The sequence below is a fragment of the Engystomops pustulosus genome, chromosome 10 (assembly GCF_040894005.1).
Source record: "Engystomops pustulosus chromosome 10, aEngPut4.maternal, whole genome shotgun sequence".
In the NCBI taxonomy this organism is placed as follows: domain Eukaryota; kingdom Metazoa; phylum Chordata; class Amphibia; order Anura; family Leptodactylidae; genus Engystomops; species Engystomops pustulosus.
The window spans coordinates 34,096,148-34,113,381 of NC_092420.1; the positions used below are offsets into that span (position 1 = coordinate 34,096,148).

Below are 17,234 nucleotides of genomic sequence, written 5' to 3' on the forward strand. Positions count from 1 at the left end.
TCTTCTAATCCATGGCAAACATGATCAATACCATCAATCAGCATGAATATTATCTGGATATTGAAAATTGTTCTGATCATCTCTGCTGAATGCAGTAGCCGTCTTTGCAATGATACTACTACCCTCAGCTACATAATTATACTACTCATATTCAGATGCAGAAAAGTCTTCAAAAATATGATCCCATTCATTCAGAAGAAGTTAAGTGATGGCACCTCCTTTGAGCACTTTAAAGTTTCCTAGCCTATCTAATTTTCTGACATAATTTTGCTGTATATCTGGTTTTCATCACATTTTTGGGTCCAATATTTGGATACAAAACTATAATATCATCTCCTCATAAAACCTTACAACATTTCAGTCCATATGTTCACATAATCACAGACAAACTATTTTTACTGCTCCTTACCTGTCCTTGAAAAAACGTCTAAATCCAAAGGCCACCAACTTCAGCACAGCTTCAAGTACAAATACTGTAGTAAACATATAGTTGCAATACTTCAGTGCGACTTCAAGTGACTAAATAAAAAGGTCAAAGAAACATCATAGTGAAAAACATTTCCCATTATTAAAATGATACTATTTAGTGCAAGATAGGTCCTAAATGAGTGTCATAAACGTGTTCTCATAAGGGTATATTCAAATGAATCCATTATCTCCTGTGTTCTGTTCTAGAATAGGAAAATACTGGGGCCTCTAAAACAAATGTGACTATAGCCTTGTGGAAAGGGATAACATGAAGTAGTTGATTCCCAAATAAAATAGATAATTCACAGTATTGGTTTCTTTGTATGGATTAGAGAAACCTTAAAGGGGTTTTCCCACAAAACCAGTGGCAAGGCCCGACTTGCTGATTGGTGGGGGTCTCCGTGATGAGACCCCACAGATCACAAGAATGAGGGGTCCATATACCCCCTTCAAACCCCTCATCGCTCTCACAGAATGTCAGCTCCATAGAGATAAGCACTTCACGACAGAATCAAGCACGAACCATCATCCCCGAACCAACCGTTCTCCACCTGCTTTTGGGTTTTACACCCAGCCTAATTGTATCATCTTGGTGCATAAGTATCCACCACGGACCTGATGAAGGGGGTAGATCACCCCCAAAACGCGTAGTCCTTTTATTATACCAATAAACCTAACCTTGAACCATACTACCTGTGTCGGACCTATTCGGGCAGCGCGTCTTACACCAACCCGGGTTTTTCTAAACTCTATACCTAGAGATAAACCGGGCAGCCTAGCTATGCGTGATCTGCTACTCTTCTTGGGGACCGATGAAGGGGCCGATGGGGCCCCTTTCTCTAGATCTGTAAGGGTTTCATCACTGAGATCCCCAACATTCCTGTAGATCGGGCCTAACTTGTTTTGTAGGAAAACCCCTTTAAGTGAGCCTGAAGGCTAATGGACCAAGATGCAACTACACCAGTTACACATATTCAGGCTAATGAAATATAATGTTGTTTGTGTAATTAAAAGTTATGCAATGTTCCAAAATACTTTTTATATCAATTCTTCACAGTTTTCTAGATCTCTGCGTACTGTAATTCAAGAGGAAGCCTCTTTGTTTACTTGCTGTGCATAAAAAAACGGTCCATGGTCATGTGATGTTACACAGGTGCACGGCTCATTATTACACAAAGAGCCGTCCACCTGTGATATGACCATGGAGTGGTCTTCATTCACAGGAAGTAAACAATGAAGCTTCATATTGAATGACAGAAAGCAGAGATCTAGAAAACAGAGAAAACTTGATTCAGGAAGTATATTGTGACATTATATGCGTTTTCAGTACACAAATAACATCAATTATTTGCTTAAAGTGGACAACCACTTTAAATAAGCAGAGATTCAAACAAAAAAAATGACAAGCTATACTGAAACTTTTCTATCTCCCCGTACTGTATGACATGCTTTCTTACTTCCTAGGGCCTTCTGATGTTGGAGGATTCCCTTTAATTTCTCCTGAGGGGAGGCAGGGGTTAAACCTTTGCTGCTTGATTCTCAGTGTGGAACGAATTGTGCTCAACGTATCATTAGGGGGTCCTCATTACAATAAATACATTCAAAATCATATCAAGAACACACAAAACATGTTAAATCATATAACTCACCTTTGGTTGACTATAGTGCTCCAACGACATTGTGACAACATTAAGGCAAATTATAATTGTAATGAAAATATCCAAGTAATGGCTTGTACAGACTGAGTGAATTAAGAGACGTGCAGGGCAGTACGTGGCGTAATATGGCAAACGTTGGGCTTCTGTTTAAAGGAAAGCAGAAAAAGACATGTTTAAATGCATTACAGGGCATGAAAAAATGACAAATGGGAAGGTAATTTGAGGAGCAGGACCATGGTCTACTCTATGGCCAGAAGTATATGGAAATATTTCTGTAAAACCTCCAACAATCTTGATAATACTCATCCATGTTACAAAATATATTGAATGATGGAAGAGTATCCCTCAGACTAACCACAATAAAACATTAGAAAGGTTGGTCACAGGAAGTGGGTTTCATGGCCCGGGTGACAGTTTTGTTTGGCATTGGGTAGGCCAGTGCATCCAGATTTCATAGCATGTCTGGCTAATGCAAGATAAATAATTCTTCTACTGTATATACAGTACAGGCGTTCCCCTACTTAAGAACACTCGACTTACATACAACCCCTAGTTACAAACGGACCTCTGTATATTGGTAATTTATTGTACTTTAGTCCTAGGCTACAATAAACAGCTATAACAGTTATCAAATGTGTCTGTAATGAAGCTTTAGTGTTACTCCTGGTTCTTATGACAACCCAACATTTTTAAAATCCAATTGTCACAGAGACCAAAAACGTTCTGACTGGGATTACAATGATAAAATATACAGTTCGGACTTACATACAAATTCAACTTAAGAACAAACCTACAGACCCTATCTTGTATGTAACCCGGGGACTGCCTGTATATCCAAAGAATGGGTTAGGCTGAAAATCCAACAGCATTCTTACCCCTAACATGTGCCATTGAGAATGTATAGTGTCTCCCACATTGCATTACATGAGATAGTTGGTGGTCAATATCTAATGCACATGACAACCTAAACAATTTGAGTTTGCATTCTTTTGTCCATCAGCTATTGATAAATGTGGTTGAAATTGATAAATCCCCAAATTAAAATGACAATCCATATACTTTGGCCATGAAGTCTGGGTGCAAATGACTAACAATTACAGCAAATAATGTATTAAACCAAAATTACACCAATGTATACAAATAAAAGACAGCTGTATAAAGGAACAGAGAGAAAATGCAGTCAGACAGTACATCGAAACTTAGAACTGCTCATTTCAGATCAATCCATTTGCTTTTGTGCTCAGAGAAAGCGTAGACTCCTGCCTGTCGTGGACTAACATTATATATCTCCGGAGACTCTCCTGCACTATCATTATGTCCTGTTGAGTTTGTTGAAGACAAAAATGTCAGGTCAAGGCACCCATAATGACCTGTTCTTGTACATTTCATTCTTCAATTTTAAAATATGTCAGTTTGCTGGATGGACAGTACATTTGCAATTATTACATTTTTAAAAAAAATTTGTAGAAATTTTACACATACATTGAAAATGAAGTATAACTCTGGTTTGCCTTCAGAGTTTTTGTGCATACAATAAGGTAACAACAGGTAACAGCAATAAAATAATTTTTGTACTTGATGGGAATGTAATATTCATAGAATGGCTGAATGTTCTACCAAATTTAGATGTGGACAAACAATACCCACACTCGTACATAGCGATGCGACTATGGGAGGTGCTAAGATTGTCATTGCCCCAGGCCAATGTTGCATGAAGGAGAAAAACCCTTAATTCAAAAAGGTTGGGTTAAAATGTGGATTGAGGGCTCTGTTTAAGAGGAGCTGTCACGTTTCTCTAATATATAAAATATTATTATTAATCATGTATTAACCAAAAATAATATTTATAAATAGAGATGAGCGAACACTAAAATGCTCGGGTACTCGTTATTCGAGACGAACTTTTCCCGATGCTCGAGTGCTCGTCTCGAATAACGAACCCCATTGAAGTCAATGGGAGACTCGAGCATTTTTCAAGGGGACCAAGGCTCTGCACAGGGAAGCTTGGCCAAACACCTGGGAACCTCAGAAAAGGATGGAAACACCACGGAAATGGACAGGAAACAGCAGGGGCAGCATGCATGGATGCCTCTGAGGCTGCTTAATCGCACCATTATGCCGAAATTATGGGCAACAGCATGGCCATGACAGAGTGACAGAATGAAGCTAGATAGCATGTAAAACATCCAATAATTGACCCTGACACTATAGGGGACGGCATGCAGAGGCAGAGGCAGCGGCAGCAGGCTAGAGAGTGGCATGGCGACATACCCTAATTGGACTCAGGCTTCAAACCAATGGGTGTCAGAGAGGAACCAAAGGAGGTGAGCAAGAAGCGCTCAAATAATATCGGTACATGATAAAAGTTTGCCAGTATATTTTGTGGATTACACAGCAGGGTGGCGACAAAGTTAACATGGAAGCCATGAAAACAACCCAAAATTCTGCCTGACACAGCTCGTTTGATAAGGGGACCATGTATGCTTACAGTTCATGCCAGTCGCTGCACTGGCTGCCAGTCTCCTTTCGAATACAGTTTAAAATAATAATAACCCTCATCCATAAAGCTCTGTATAATGCTGCACCCCCCTACCTCTCCTCTCTTATCTCAGTCTATCGCCCAACCCGTGCTCTTAGATCCGCCAGTGATCTTAGATTAACCTCTACCCTAGTGCGGACCTCCCACTCGCGTCTCCAAGACTTCTCTAGAGCTGCACCAATTCTATGGAATGCTCTGCCCTGGACTATCAGACTAATACCTAACCTCCAAAGTTTCAAACGTGCTCTTAAAACCCATTTCTTTAGGCAAGCCTATAACACTCATTAACTGCATGAAGTTTTAACTCTTCTACTAACCCGTCCTGTGTCGTCCTCCCATCTGTTATCCAGCAACCAACAGGCACCAGACTTCTCTGCAGTCCCATTCACCCTGGACCTGGTATATAAGATGACGGCTGAGTGGTTCAAGCGACAGCAATTCCATTTATTATATTTTGTTCTATTCCCTAAGAAGAATGGCTTGACCGTTAAATATTCTTTTACCTCGTGTTACCCCATCATCTTCATAAACCGTAAGCTCTGGCGAGCAGGGACCTCACTCCTGTTGTTCCATACAAATGTTGTGCTCTGTTACAATACATTTGTATTTGTTTCCTATGATTTGTAAAGCGCTACGGAATATGATGGCGCTATATAAATAAAGATTATTATTATTATTATTATGGAGGCAGTGAACTAGTAGTAGATTAAAGGTGCTGCAACTATGTTAGTTGGATCTTGGGATGGAGCTGGCGCTCTGCAGCCAGGCGAGCTTTTGCCAATCCAAGCCCCTGTCTCTAGGCTACTCCCCAAACAGCACTTCTAAGAACCTTTTGTATAAGATCAAGTGTAGTAGCGTTCTTATAAGTTTAGGATATGGCGGGTGAGGGGAATGTAAACAGATGCGCAAGAAGCGCTGAAATAATATCCCTAAATGGTAAAAAATTGCAAGTATATTTTGTGGATTACACAGCAGGGTGGCGACAAAGTTAACAACTTTGATGTGGAATGCCCTGTAATAGCTCTTGGGCGGTGTGCCTTTTATCGCCTAGGCTCAGCAGTTTCAGCACCGCCTGCTGTCGCTTAGCGACGGCACTGCTGCTGTGCCTAGAGCTACCGACTGATGGCGCCATGCCCACGGATGGTAATTCGGAGGAGGTGGAGGAGGGGTGGGAGGAGGTATAGTAGGCCTTTGAGACCTGGACCGAGGTAGGCCCCGCAATTCTCTGCGTCGGCAGTATATGACCAGCCCCAGGGTCAGACTCGGTCCCAGCCTGCACCAAGTTAAGTGTAGTAGCGTTCTTATAAGTTTGGGATATGGCGGGTGAGGGGAATGTAAACAGATGCGCAAGAAGCGCATGATGCGCATGGAGCTGGCGCTCCGCTGCCAGGCGAGCTTTCGCCAATTCAAGCCCCTGTCTCTAGGCTACTCCCCAAACAGCACTTCTAAGAACCTTTTGTATAAGATCAAGTGTAGTAGCGTTCTTATAAGTTTAGGATATGGCGGGTGAGGGGAATGTAAACAGATGCGCAAGAAGCGCTGAAATAATATCCCTAAATGGTAAAAGTTTGCCAGTATATTTTGTGGATAACACAGCAGGGTGGCGACAAAGTTAACAACTTTGATGTGTAATCCATGAAAACAACCCAAATTTCTGCCTGACACACCTCGTTTGATAAAGGGACGATGTATGGAGGCAGCTATATGGACGACTTTTGGAGGTAGCAATGGAGACAACGTGTGGAGGCTGCTATGGAGACAATTTAATTTGGATAGTGCCTGTATGTGGCAGTCCCAAACATTTTTCAAACCAGAGGAGCAGGTAGGTGGCCCTCCAGTAAAATGGAATAGATTGAGTGCCTGTATGTGGCAGTCCCAAAAATGTTTCAAACCAGAGGAGCAGGTAGGTGGCCCTGCAGTAAAATGGAATAGATTGAGTGCCTGTATGTGGCAGTCCCAAAAATTTTTCAAACCAGAGGAGCAGGTAGGTGGCCCTCCAGTAAAATGGAATAGATTGAGTGCCTGTATGTGGCAGTCCCAAAAATGTTTCAAACCAGAGGAGCAGGTAGGTGGCCCTGCAGTAAAATGGAATAGATTGAGTGCCTGTATGTGGCAGTCCCAAAAATGTTTCAAACCAGAGGAGCAGGTAGGTGGCCCTGCAGTAAAATGGAATAGATTGAGTGCCTGTATGTGGCAGTCCCAAAAATGTTTCAAACCAGAGGAGCAGGTAGGTGGCCCTGCAGTAAAATGGAATAGATTGAGTGCCTGTATGTGGCAGTCCCAAAAATTTTTCAAACCAGAGGAGCAGGTAGGTGGCCCTCCAGTAAAATGGAATAGATTGAGTGCCTGTATGTGGCAGTCCCAAAAATGTTTCAAACCAGAGGAGCAGGTAGGTGGCCCTGCAGTAAAATGGAATAGATTGAGTGCCTGTATGTGGCACTCACAAAAATTGTTTCAAACAGAGGACCGGGTAGGTGGCCCTCCAGAAAAATTAAATGCATGAAGTACTATAGCAAGAGCCAGTGGGCCCTGTCAAAAAATAGCCATTTTCCTCTGCTTTACTGTACAAAGAGGAGGAGAAGGAGGAAAATGAGGAGGAGGAGGAGTGGATCAATTATTCAGGTTGAGCTTCCTTCACCTGGTGGAGATTGGAAATTCTGAGAAATCCAGCCTTTATTCATTTTAATAAGCGTCAGCCTGTCAGCGCTGTCAGTCGACAGGCGTGTACGCTTATCGGTGATGATGCCACCAGCTGCACTGAAAACCCGCTCGGACAAGACGCTAGCGGCAGGGCAGGCAAGAACCTCCAAGGCGTACAGCGCCAGTTCGTGCCACATGTCCAGCTTTGAAACCCAGTAGTTGTAGGGAGCTGTGTGATCATTTAGGACGATGGTATGGTCAGCTACGTACTCCCTCACCATCTTTCTGTAAAGATCAGCCCTACTCTGCCGAGACTGGGGACAGGTGACAGTGTCTTGCTGGGGTGACATAAAGCTGGCAAAAGCCTTGTAAAGCGTACCCTTGCCAGTGCTGGACAAGCTGCCTGCTCGCCTACTCTCCCTCGCTACTTGTCCCGCAGAACTACGCACTCTGCCGCTAGCGCTGTCAGAAGGGAAATACTGTTTCAGCTTGTGCACCAGGGCCTGCTGGTATTCATGCATTCTCACACTCCTTTCCTCTGCAGGGATGAGAGTGGAAAGATTTTGCTTGTACCGTGGGTCCAGGAGAGTGAACACCCAGTAATCGGTGCTGGAATAAATTCTTTGAACGCGAGGGTCACGGGATAGGCAGCCTAGCATGAAATCTGCCATATGCGCCAGAGTACCAACGCGTAAGAATTCACTCCCCTCACTGGCCTGACTGTCCATTTCCTCCTCCTCCAACTCCTCCAACTCCTCTTCTTCTGCCCATACACGCTGAACAGTAAAGGACTCAACAATGGTCCCCTCTTGTGTCTCACCAACATTCTCCTCCTCTTCCTCCTCATCCTCCTCCACCTCCACCTCCTCCGATATGCGCTGAGAAACAGACCTGAGGGTGCTTTGGCTATCAACAAGGGAATATTCTTCCCCTGTCTCTTGTGACGAGCGCAAAGCTTCCGACTTCATGCTGACCAGAGAGTTTTTCAACAGGCCAAGCAGCGGGATGGTGAGGCTGATGATGGCGGCATCGCCACTGACCATCTGTGTTGACTCCTCAAAGTTACTCAGCACCTGACAGATATCAGACATCCACGTCCACTCCTCATTGTAGACTTGAGGAAGCTGACTGACCTGACTACCAGTTCTGGTGGAAGTTGACATCTGGCAGTCTACAATCGCTCTGCGCTGCTGGTAAACTCTGGATAACATGGTCAGTGTTGAATTCCACCTCGTGGGCACGTCGCACAACAGTCGGTGAGCGGGCAGTTGGAGGCGGCGCTGCGCTGCCCTGAGAGTGGCAGCATCTGGGCTGGACTTCCTGAAATGCGCACAGATGCGGCGCACCTTCGTGAGCAAATCAGACAGATTGGGGTATGTCTTGAGGAAACGCTGAACTATCAGATTTAACACATGGGCCAGGCATGGCACATGTGTCAGTCTGCCGAGTTGCAGAGCCGCCACCAGGTTACGGCCGTTGTCACACACAACCATTCCCGGCTTGAGGTTCAGCGGTGCCAGCCACAGATCAGTCTGCGCCGTGATGCCCTGTAATAGCTCTTGGGCGGTGTGCCTTTTGTCGCCTAGGCTCAGCAGTTTGAGCACCGCCTGCTGTCGCTTAGCGACGGCACTGCTGCTGTGCCTAGAGCTACCGACTGATGGCGCCGTGCCCACGGATGGTAGTTCGGAGGAGGAGGTGGAGGAGGGGTGGGAGGAGGAGGAGGCATAGTAGGCCTGAAACACCTGGACCGAGGTAGGCCCCGCAATCCTCGGCGTCGGCAGTATATGAGCAGCCCCAGTGTCAGGCTCGGTCCCAGCCTCCACCAAGTTAACCCAATGTGCCGTCAGCGATATATAGTGGCCCTGCCCGGCAGCACTCGTCCACGTGTCCGTGGTCAGGTGGACCTTGTCAGAAACGGCGTTGGTCAGGGCACGGATGATGTTGTCTGACACGTGCTGGTGCAGGGCTGGGACGGCACATCGGGAAAAGTAGTGGCGGCTGGGGACCGAATACCGAGGGGCGGCCGCCGCCATGAGGTTGCGAAAGGCCTCGGTCTCTACTAGCCTATAGGGCAGCATCTCCAGGCTAAGCAATCTGGAGATGTGCACATTAAGGGCTTGGGCGTGCGGGTGGGTTGCACTATATTTGCGTTTCCGCTCCAGCGTCTGGGGTATGGAGAGCTGAACGCTGGTGGATGCTGTGGAGGATCGTGGAGGCGACGATGGGGTTTTTGTGGCAGGGTCCTGGGCAGGGGGCTGACTAGCAGCTGACACAGGGGAAGGAGCAGTGGTGTGCACGGCCGGAGGTGAACGGGCTTGTTGCCACTGAGTGGGGTGTTTAGCATTCATATGCCTGCGCATACTGGTGGTAGTTAAGCTAGTAGTGGTGGAACCCCTGCTGAGCCTGGTTTGGCAAATGTTGCACACCACAGTCCGTCGGTCATCCGGTGTTTCCTTAAAGAACCTCCAGACTTCTGAAGATCTAGCCCTCGCCGCAGGAGCCCTCGCCACGGGAGCTTCACTAGTTGACACATTTGGCGCTGATGCACCAGCTCTGGCCCTGCCTCTCCGTCTGGCCCCACCACTGCCTCTTCCAACCTGTTCTGGTCGAGGACTCTCCTCCGTCTCAGAAGCACTGTGTTCACCCGGCCTCTCAACCCAGCTTGGGTCTGTCACCTCATCATCCTCCTATCCCTCAGTCTGCTCCCCCCTCGGACTTCCTGCCCTGACAACAACTTCCCCACTGTCTGACAACCGTGTCTCCTCATCGTCGGACACCTCTTTACACACTTCCACTACGTCAAGAAGGTCATCATCACCCACAGACTGTGACTGTTGGAAAACCTGGGCATCGGAAAATTGCTCAGCAGCAACCGGACAAGTGGTTTGTGACTGTGGGAAGGGTCCAGAAAACAGTTCCTCAGAGTATGCCGGTTCAAATGCCAAATTTTCCTGGGAGGGGGCAGACTGGGGGGGAGGAGGCTGAGGTGCAGGAGCTGGAGGAGTGGCGATTTCGGTGACATGGGTGGACTGCGTGGAAGACTGACTGGTGGTGGACAAATTGCTCGAAGCATTGTCAGCAATCCACGACATCACCTGTTCGCACTGTTCTGGCCTCAACAGTGCTCTACCACGAGTCCCAGTAACTTCAGACATGAACCTAGGGAGTGTAGCTCTGCGGCGTTCCCCTGCTCCCTCATCAGCAGGTGGTGTCTCACCCCGCCCAGGACCACGGCCTCTGACCCCTGCAGTAGTTGGACGCCCACGTCCCCGCCCTCGTCCTCTACCCCTAGCCCTCGGGTTAAACATTTTTAAAATGAGAGTTATAACTTTATTTTTTTTTTTACTTTTTTTTGTTTTTTTTTGTGTGTTTTTTTTTTTTTTGTGTTTTTTGTTTTTTTTTGAGTTTTTAAAACCAAACAATGCTATCCTATTGCTATGGCTATTTTCTAGCCAAGTATCAAAGCACACTACTATGCCAGATGAGATGACACTGAGTTAGTGCCTAATTGAAATCCAACCCCTACTAAATTTTCCCACTTCGGTCTTTGCTATGGATATGTGCGTCACTAAGCGCAGAACACAGCGGTCGCAAGTCTCACTACAAATTGCTCAGAATTGGCTAGTACATGCACTGCAGAAAGTACAGCCACCAGCAGATCAACCAGAAATCAAATATATAGAACGCTACTGTATGCGTAAGTAAGCTCTTTGTATTCTCCTATGGCTATTTTCTAGCCAAGTATCAAAGCACACTACTGTCAGATGAGATGACACTGAGTTAGTGCCTAATTGAAATCCAACCCCTACTAAATTTTCCCACTTCGGTCTTTGCTATGGATATGTGCGTCACTAAGCGCAGAACACAGCGGTCGCAAGTCTCACTACAAATTGCTCAGAATTGGCTAGTACATGCACTGCAGAAAGTACAGCCACCAGCAGATCAACCAGAAATCAAATATATAGAACGCTACTGTATGCGTAAGTAAGCTCTTTGTATTCTCCTATGGCTATTTTCTAGCCAAGTATCAAAGCACACTACTGTCAGATGAGATGACACTGAGTTAGTGCCTAATTGAAATCCAACCCCTACTAAATTTTCCCACTTCGGTCTTTGCTATGGATATGTGTGCCACTAAGAGCTAAACACAACGGTAGCAAGTCCCCCTGCTAATTCCTCACAAAATGGTACTAGATGCAAATTAAAATAAAAAAAGTAGAACGTTATTGTAGCCCTAAGAAGGGCTGTTGGGTTCTTTGAGAATCACTCCTGCCTAACAGTAAGCTAATAGAACACCCTAACGCTTTCCCTGACCAGCAGCAGCTCTCTCCCTAGCGGCATCCAGACACAGAATGATCCGAGCAGCGCGGGCAGCGGCTAGTCTATCCCAGGGTCACCTGATCTGGCCAGCCAACCACTGCTATCGACGTGTAAGGGTACCACGTCATGCTGGGTGGAGTGCAGAGTCTCCTGGCTTGTGATTGGCTCTGTTTCTGGCCGCCAAAAAGCAAAACGGCGGGAGCTGCCATTTTCTCGAGCGGGCGAAGTATTCGTCCGAGCAACGAGCAGTTTCGAGTACCCTAATGCTCGACCGAGCATCAAGCTCGGATGAGCATGTTCGCTCATCTCTATTTATAAACCTAAAATAAAACAGTATAAAATTATTACTATCAGGCTAAATGTACATGAACATTTGCTGTTTAATGATGCAAACAACAGTTCCCAAGTCAGTTTTTGCAGTCGTGATGTCATGTATGCAACAGTCCATGTGTGGAACCACAAAAAAAAGTTGGTAAATGACTCTTGAAGAGTCACTTGACTGTGTTACATAACAAGTGATCCTCAAATATGAACCACATGCAGATGACACCTGCTTATCATATCTGTGTGGCGTCAGTATTTCTCAAGTTCCCATTGACTTCAGTGGGAAGGCTTGAGCTGCAAACATAGGCAGGAATAGGATCTAATCTTGGTTTTATACAATCTCCTCACTGATCATGTGCATGAACATTGAAATTAATGGGTCAGTATGCCATGCTCAAAAGAAAATGGATAGCACACAGATAAAAATAATGTAAATTTGGATGTAGCTTTATATGACAACAATTAGCAGTAAAGACAGGTAAATCTTTTTTTTTTTAAATAAAATTTAAAAAGTAACATTAACATCAATATTCTTAATTTTTACTACCTTAAAAGAATAAATGAAGTTACTAACTTTACTTATACATCTATTACATCTATGCTAGCATAACTATATCCTCATATTCCTTAAAATTACCCAAGCATAGGGAAAATACTTTGACGTCAAATACATTGACGTGTGTGCTCAGCTTCCGTTGCATGTAACATTGCTTTGAAAACATCACACCTGGTTTTTCAGTCTCTTCAGTGAAAAAAAAACAGACGTTTCATGGTTTTTTTTTGTGGACCCATAGACTTCTATTGCCTTCCGTGATCCGCATCCATGAAAAAAATAGGACAGGTTTTATAATTTTTTTCCATGGACAACGGATCAGTGAAATAATAAGCCAATGTGAAAACACCCATAGAAATGAGGCATCCGTGGAAATCATTGAATGTGAAAGAGCCCTAAAGCTCCAAGCGCTAAACTAAATAAAAAATTTTTTCTATAAGAAGTAAGAAATCTGGATTGTTATGAAATTCCCCTATTATTCTACCCTTAACTGGCCAAGTAAATTGCCAACCGGGTGTTCTGGTCGCTTTCCTATACAGTCTGGTAAAGTCACTGATAATTAGACACTCACTCCACCCATCTGGAAACCCCCCCTCCACCCATCTGGAGATACCCGCTCCACCCATCTGGAAACACCCGCTCCACCCATCTGGAAACACCTGCTCCACCCATCTGGAAACACCCACTCCACCCATCTGGAAACAACCGCTTGGCAATTTAGCGTTCATTCTGTAGGAGGAATAACAAAGGAACAGCTCAAAATAGAGTAGAGGTAAAGAGATCCAGAAACTGTGAATTCATGTGAAATAGAAGCATTTACTAAACAGACAAGCAGGGAGTGTAGACAGGTCCACTTTCAGAGCCTTGATTAGAAATTTCTTAAAAACTAGCAGATAAAATAGACGAATAGGATGTGCAATTTTGTCTGAAAAAAGACACCATGGAAGAAACCAGAATGGACCAAATAATGGTCTATGCCATATATTGGATATTATGGTGAAAGTCAGCTTTGTGGCATAATATAGGACTTTTTGAAACCAACTTTCAGAAAGATTCATCTCTGTTCATAGCTTTTCTCATTTGGTAAAGTTTACATGACCCATAATCTAGAATATCTATTTTTGCATTGTTTTATAAATAATGTAATTTATATATTGCAAAGCAAATTTGAAAGCAAAATTGTAAGTTAAAATGCAAGTGATATAGTCTGAAATTGACCCAAAATGTGTCAGAGCCTGAGGCAACCTTAGTAAAAAAAAATGATAGGAATGATCAGGATGAGCTCAAATGTTCCAGTCAATGTCTGTAAAATTCACTTCTTTTTTTTACTGGTGAGGAAAGTCACCTTGAGACCCTGAGGGGCTAAAAAGTGTCTTTCAACTTCTGGCTCAGAACAACAGGAAAGCTTTTGGAAATGCAAAAATACATCAACGGAATAAAACACTGAGTTGTGGATGAATACAAAAAACACATGAACATGACAATGAACTTGGATAGTTAACCCCATTCACTGCCAGAGAAAGTTTGCAGCTGGTTGCAAATTCCTCCAGAAAGGAAGTGGTTAAGGGTAAAGGGTGGGTAAAATACAACAGAAAATATGCAAATTATTGCATTGTTTTTGCATATGATTACAAGCCACCTTCTTCTTCCCTTGTCTATCTTTCTTCACTCCCCCTTGTAATTCTGCACAATTGTGTATATTCTGTATACCGGGCTTCATGGCAACTTTGACTGCAATAGTATAAGTTTTATGGCCAATTATCACACAGCAAAGCACTAAAGAACAGGGATAAGATTTTGCGCTAATCTGCTTTGGTCACAAATGTTGTTGATGGTGTTATTTGGCCAAATATGAGGTCTGTTAAAGGCTCATAGAGCATGCAGGGATGTGTTACTCATCAAAACCTCTTGCAATAAAGAGGTGACTAGAAAGAAGAACTTTACTGAAAGTCACACCTGTCCACATGTTGTGTCACATCTTAATCCCAATAATTTCAAGGAAGCAGAACTGCAGCACTGAGCACAATGTATGGACAGACATTTATTTTAATTGATTTGGAAGGCAATATTTTTTAATATGCCATCACATTGATATAGTATATGAGTAAACTAAGGTGGGTCCATATATCACAACTACCCTGGGACTACCCATGGCTTGATAAATCAATTAAAAACATGAACATAGCCCATGTAATGTTAGTATCTTGAAATTATACAGTACAAAGTACCCATAGTTTCAACAAGGGATGTTGCCCTTTTGTGAACCCACCAGGCCACATGGCCATTCTAGATTTAGTTTCTTCCTTTGTTCAAGTTAACAGGGTCTACAAACTGAAAGTTAAATGTGCATGGTGGATCATGAACACTAATAGTGGCACTGAAGGAAGGAGGAAGAAGATAGGAAGAAGTTATAGTGCCTACGAACCGACCAAACACTTAGGCTTTTTCTTACTCCTTCGTTTTTTTTCCAGTCGTCTCAATCGCTTCTCCTCTCGCCTTCGAGCCTCTTCTGCTTCTTGATGCTGCCGGCACTTGTGGAAGTTTTCTACTACTACACCCACAAACATGTTTAGTACAAAGAAACTAACTATGAGCAGAAAGGAGATAAAATAGAGTAACATCCAGGGGTTGTTGTTGGTGACGGGCTAGAAAAAAAAGAAAAAGAAACCGTCAAAGATTATTCCCAGCCATTTCCTATTTTTCAGTTTACTTGTGTTAAACAGAAGCTATAAGTGTTTTGTGAATAAACTTCTATAGGAAAACTGTGCATTCTGCATCAAAAAGTAGCTGTAAATAGCATATGTTTGAAAAAAGCTAATACCAAATGTTTCTCAATAAGTTTCAGTTCTTTTTAATTTTTTGGATAAAAATGGCCTTGTGAACAAAACAGTAAGCCAAGTGACTATGCAGGGTATCTATAATACAGTTTGTGAAATATTACAGAAAGATCTGCATTTATCATAAGCAACACTCAATGTCAAGCAGCTGTTGCAAAGGCAGATAAAATGTACCTGGATGGGCATATGGCGGCGTACTGAAGAGGAGGAGGGGTGAGCACTGCTCACTCCTTCCCTCTCCAAAGAAAACAGCGCCGCACGGGGGCGTATATGCAGCCACAAATTTGGGTCTGCACGTACATCCCCCAGACGGTTGTGTGAATGAGACCTAAATTTAACTTCTTCATGCACTAAAGATTAGTGATGAGCGGGTGTCATCAGGGTGCAATGATATTCCCCAAAATGGCAGCACCCTGCTAGTGCCAGCACGCATGGCTGCAGCAATTTAAGTGCAGCTTGTATTACCAGCAGGGGGGAGGGTGGATTGAGACGGTCCCAGACCCAAACCTCTGATGAGGTTAGGGGTCTAGTGTGGGGAACACCAACCTGTAAAGTTTGGTACAAACACAAACTTTACATTTTTTGGTCAGCTCAACACTACTAAAGATAATGCTTAATATATTTTACATTAGGGAATCTTTAAACCTTTTACAAATAACTAAGTTAGTATTATTTTACTTATGATTGAGCACAAATTGCATGCTTGGTATCACTATCCAGTTTTTGTACATTATGATTATTGACTCAGATCAATCTACAAGCAATTACATTTGTTGAAAATTCCCCAAACATCTGGATTTTGGTGACTTCTGGATATTTGTTCGATGCTAAAAACAAAAAGTTGGAGCTGGGGACAAGAAACAGTGCTATGTCCCCCGAATAGATGGACGAGGACCACGTACCACAGACCAGGGCCAAATACCTCTGGTTGATATGGTCTAATTTTCTTTGGTCAATGGAAATGGCCAGCATTAACAGATCCAGGCTTCAATCCTGGAACTCGGACATGACATGAGCCCCAGTTTTACTCAATCCTGTGTCTCTTTGACAGGCAGAAAAAAATCTTTAAACTTTAACTTTAATTGATTTTTCTCTAGTTGAGAAATACATTCTACACTGACCTCATTTTTGGATTGTGTTGGCTTTCATAAAAGAAACCTTTACATTACTCACAATGCCTGACAGAGTAACAAACATGTGATTTTTCCAAGCTGGTCATTGCAAAACATTCATGTCATCTGAAGAAAGCTAAGACACAACACATCCAACATTCATTCACTTCCTCCATCTTAAAATACCTCTGAGCTTGCAGTTGGCTTCTGGCAATCAGTAATGACTACTACTGCATTTCTGGACATGAGTGAATTTAAGAATTGCATTGCTGACATTGTTAAGATCATATACCTGTTGGTCCACAGCGACTGCATCGAGTCCATTATACATGATATTGACCCATCCGTCTTTTGAGGCCAAAACAAAGAGTGACATTAAGGCCTAAAATGAAACAAGACAGTTAAATTATGGATAGACTCCTGTAGACAATATTCAAGTAACATTAAAGGGCTTGTTGTTGTCTCCATATTGATTCAGTTTTTACCTGTCCCAGATTATCAAAGTTGTACTTGTGATGCACCCATTTATAATTGGCAGCTTCACAGTCTGACTTGTTGGTAACATTTCGAACATCTATACCAAGGCAGTAGAAAAATTTACCCTTAAAAAGCTAAAGAGAACAAGAGGAAATAAGTTGATATACTATTATAAGAAGGAATACAGGAATACAATACATTTCAGAAATGCATGCTGTCAAGAAGGAGACCTTTGGTTTTGAAGTCAACTTCTTATAACTAAACTGCAATTCATTGGGGAAAGTGTGGATTTAGAACAGAACATTG

At 43.4% G+C, this 17,234-nt stretch overlaps 1 protein-coding gene across 2 annotated transcripts in view; it reads right to left on the reverse strand.

Moving 5' to 3' along the window:
• The window catches only part of CACNA1I (calcium voltage-gated channel subunit alpha1 I), a 510,641-nt gene that overhangs the window by 57,038 nt on the left and 436,369 nt on the right, over positions 1-17,234 (reverse strand). For both annotated transcript variants that reach the window (XM_072127725.1, XM_072127724.1), the window contains exons 23-27: positions 16,937-17,062; positions 16,744-16,833; positions 14,955-15,147; positions 2,118-2,269; positions 410-519 (exon numbers count right to left, since the gene is read on the reverse strand). In XM_072127725.1, the coding sequence (XP_071983826.1) occupies positions 410-519; positions 2,118-2,269; positions 14,955-15,147; positions 16,744-16,833; positions 16,937-17,062 (671 nt within the window). The remainder of the gene's footprint in view (positions 1-409; positions 520-2,117; positions 2,270-14,954; positions 15,148-16,743; positions 16,834-16,936; positions 17,063-17,234) is intronic.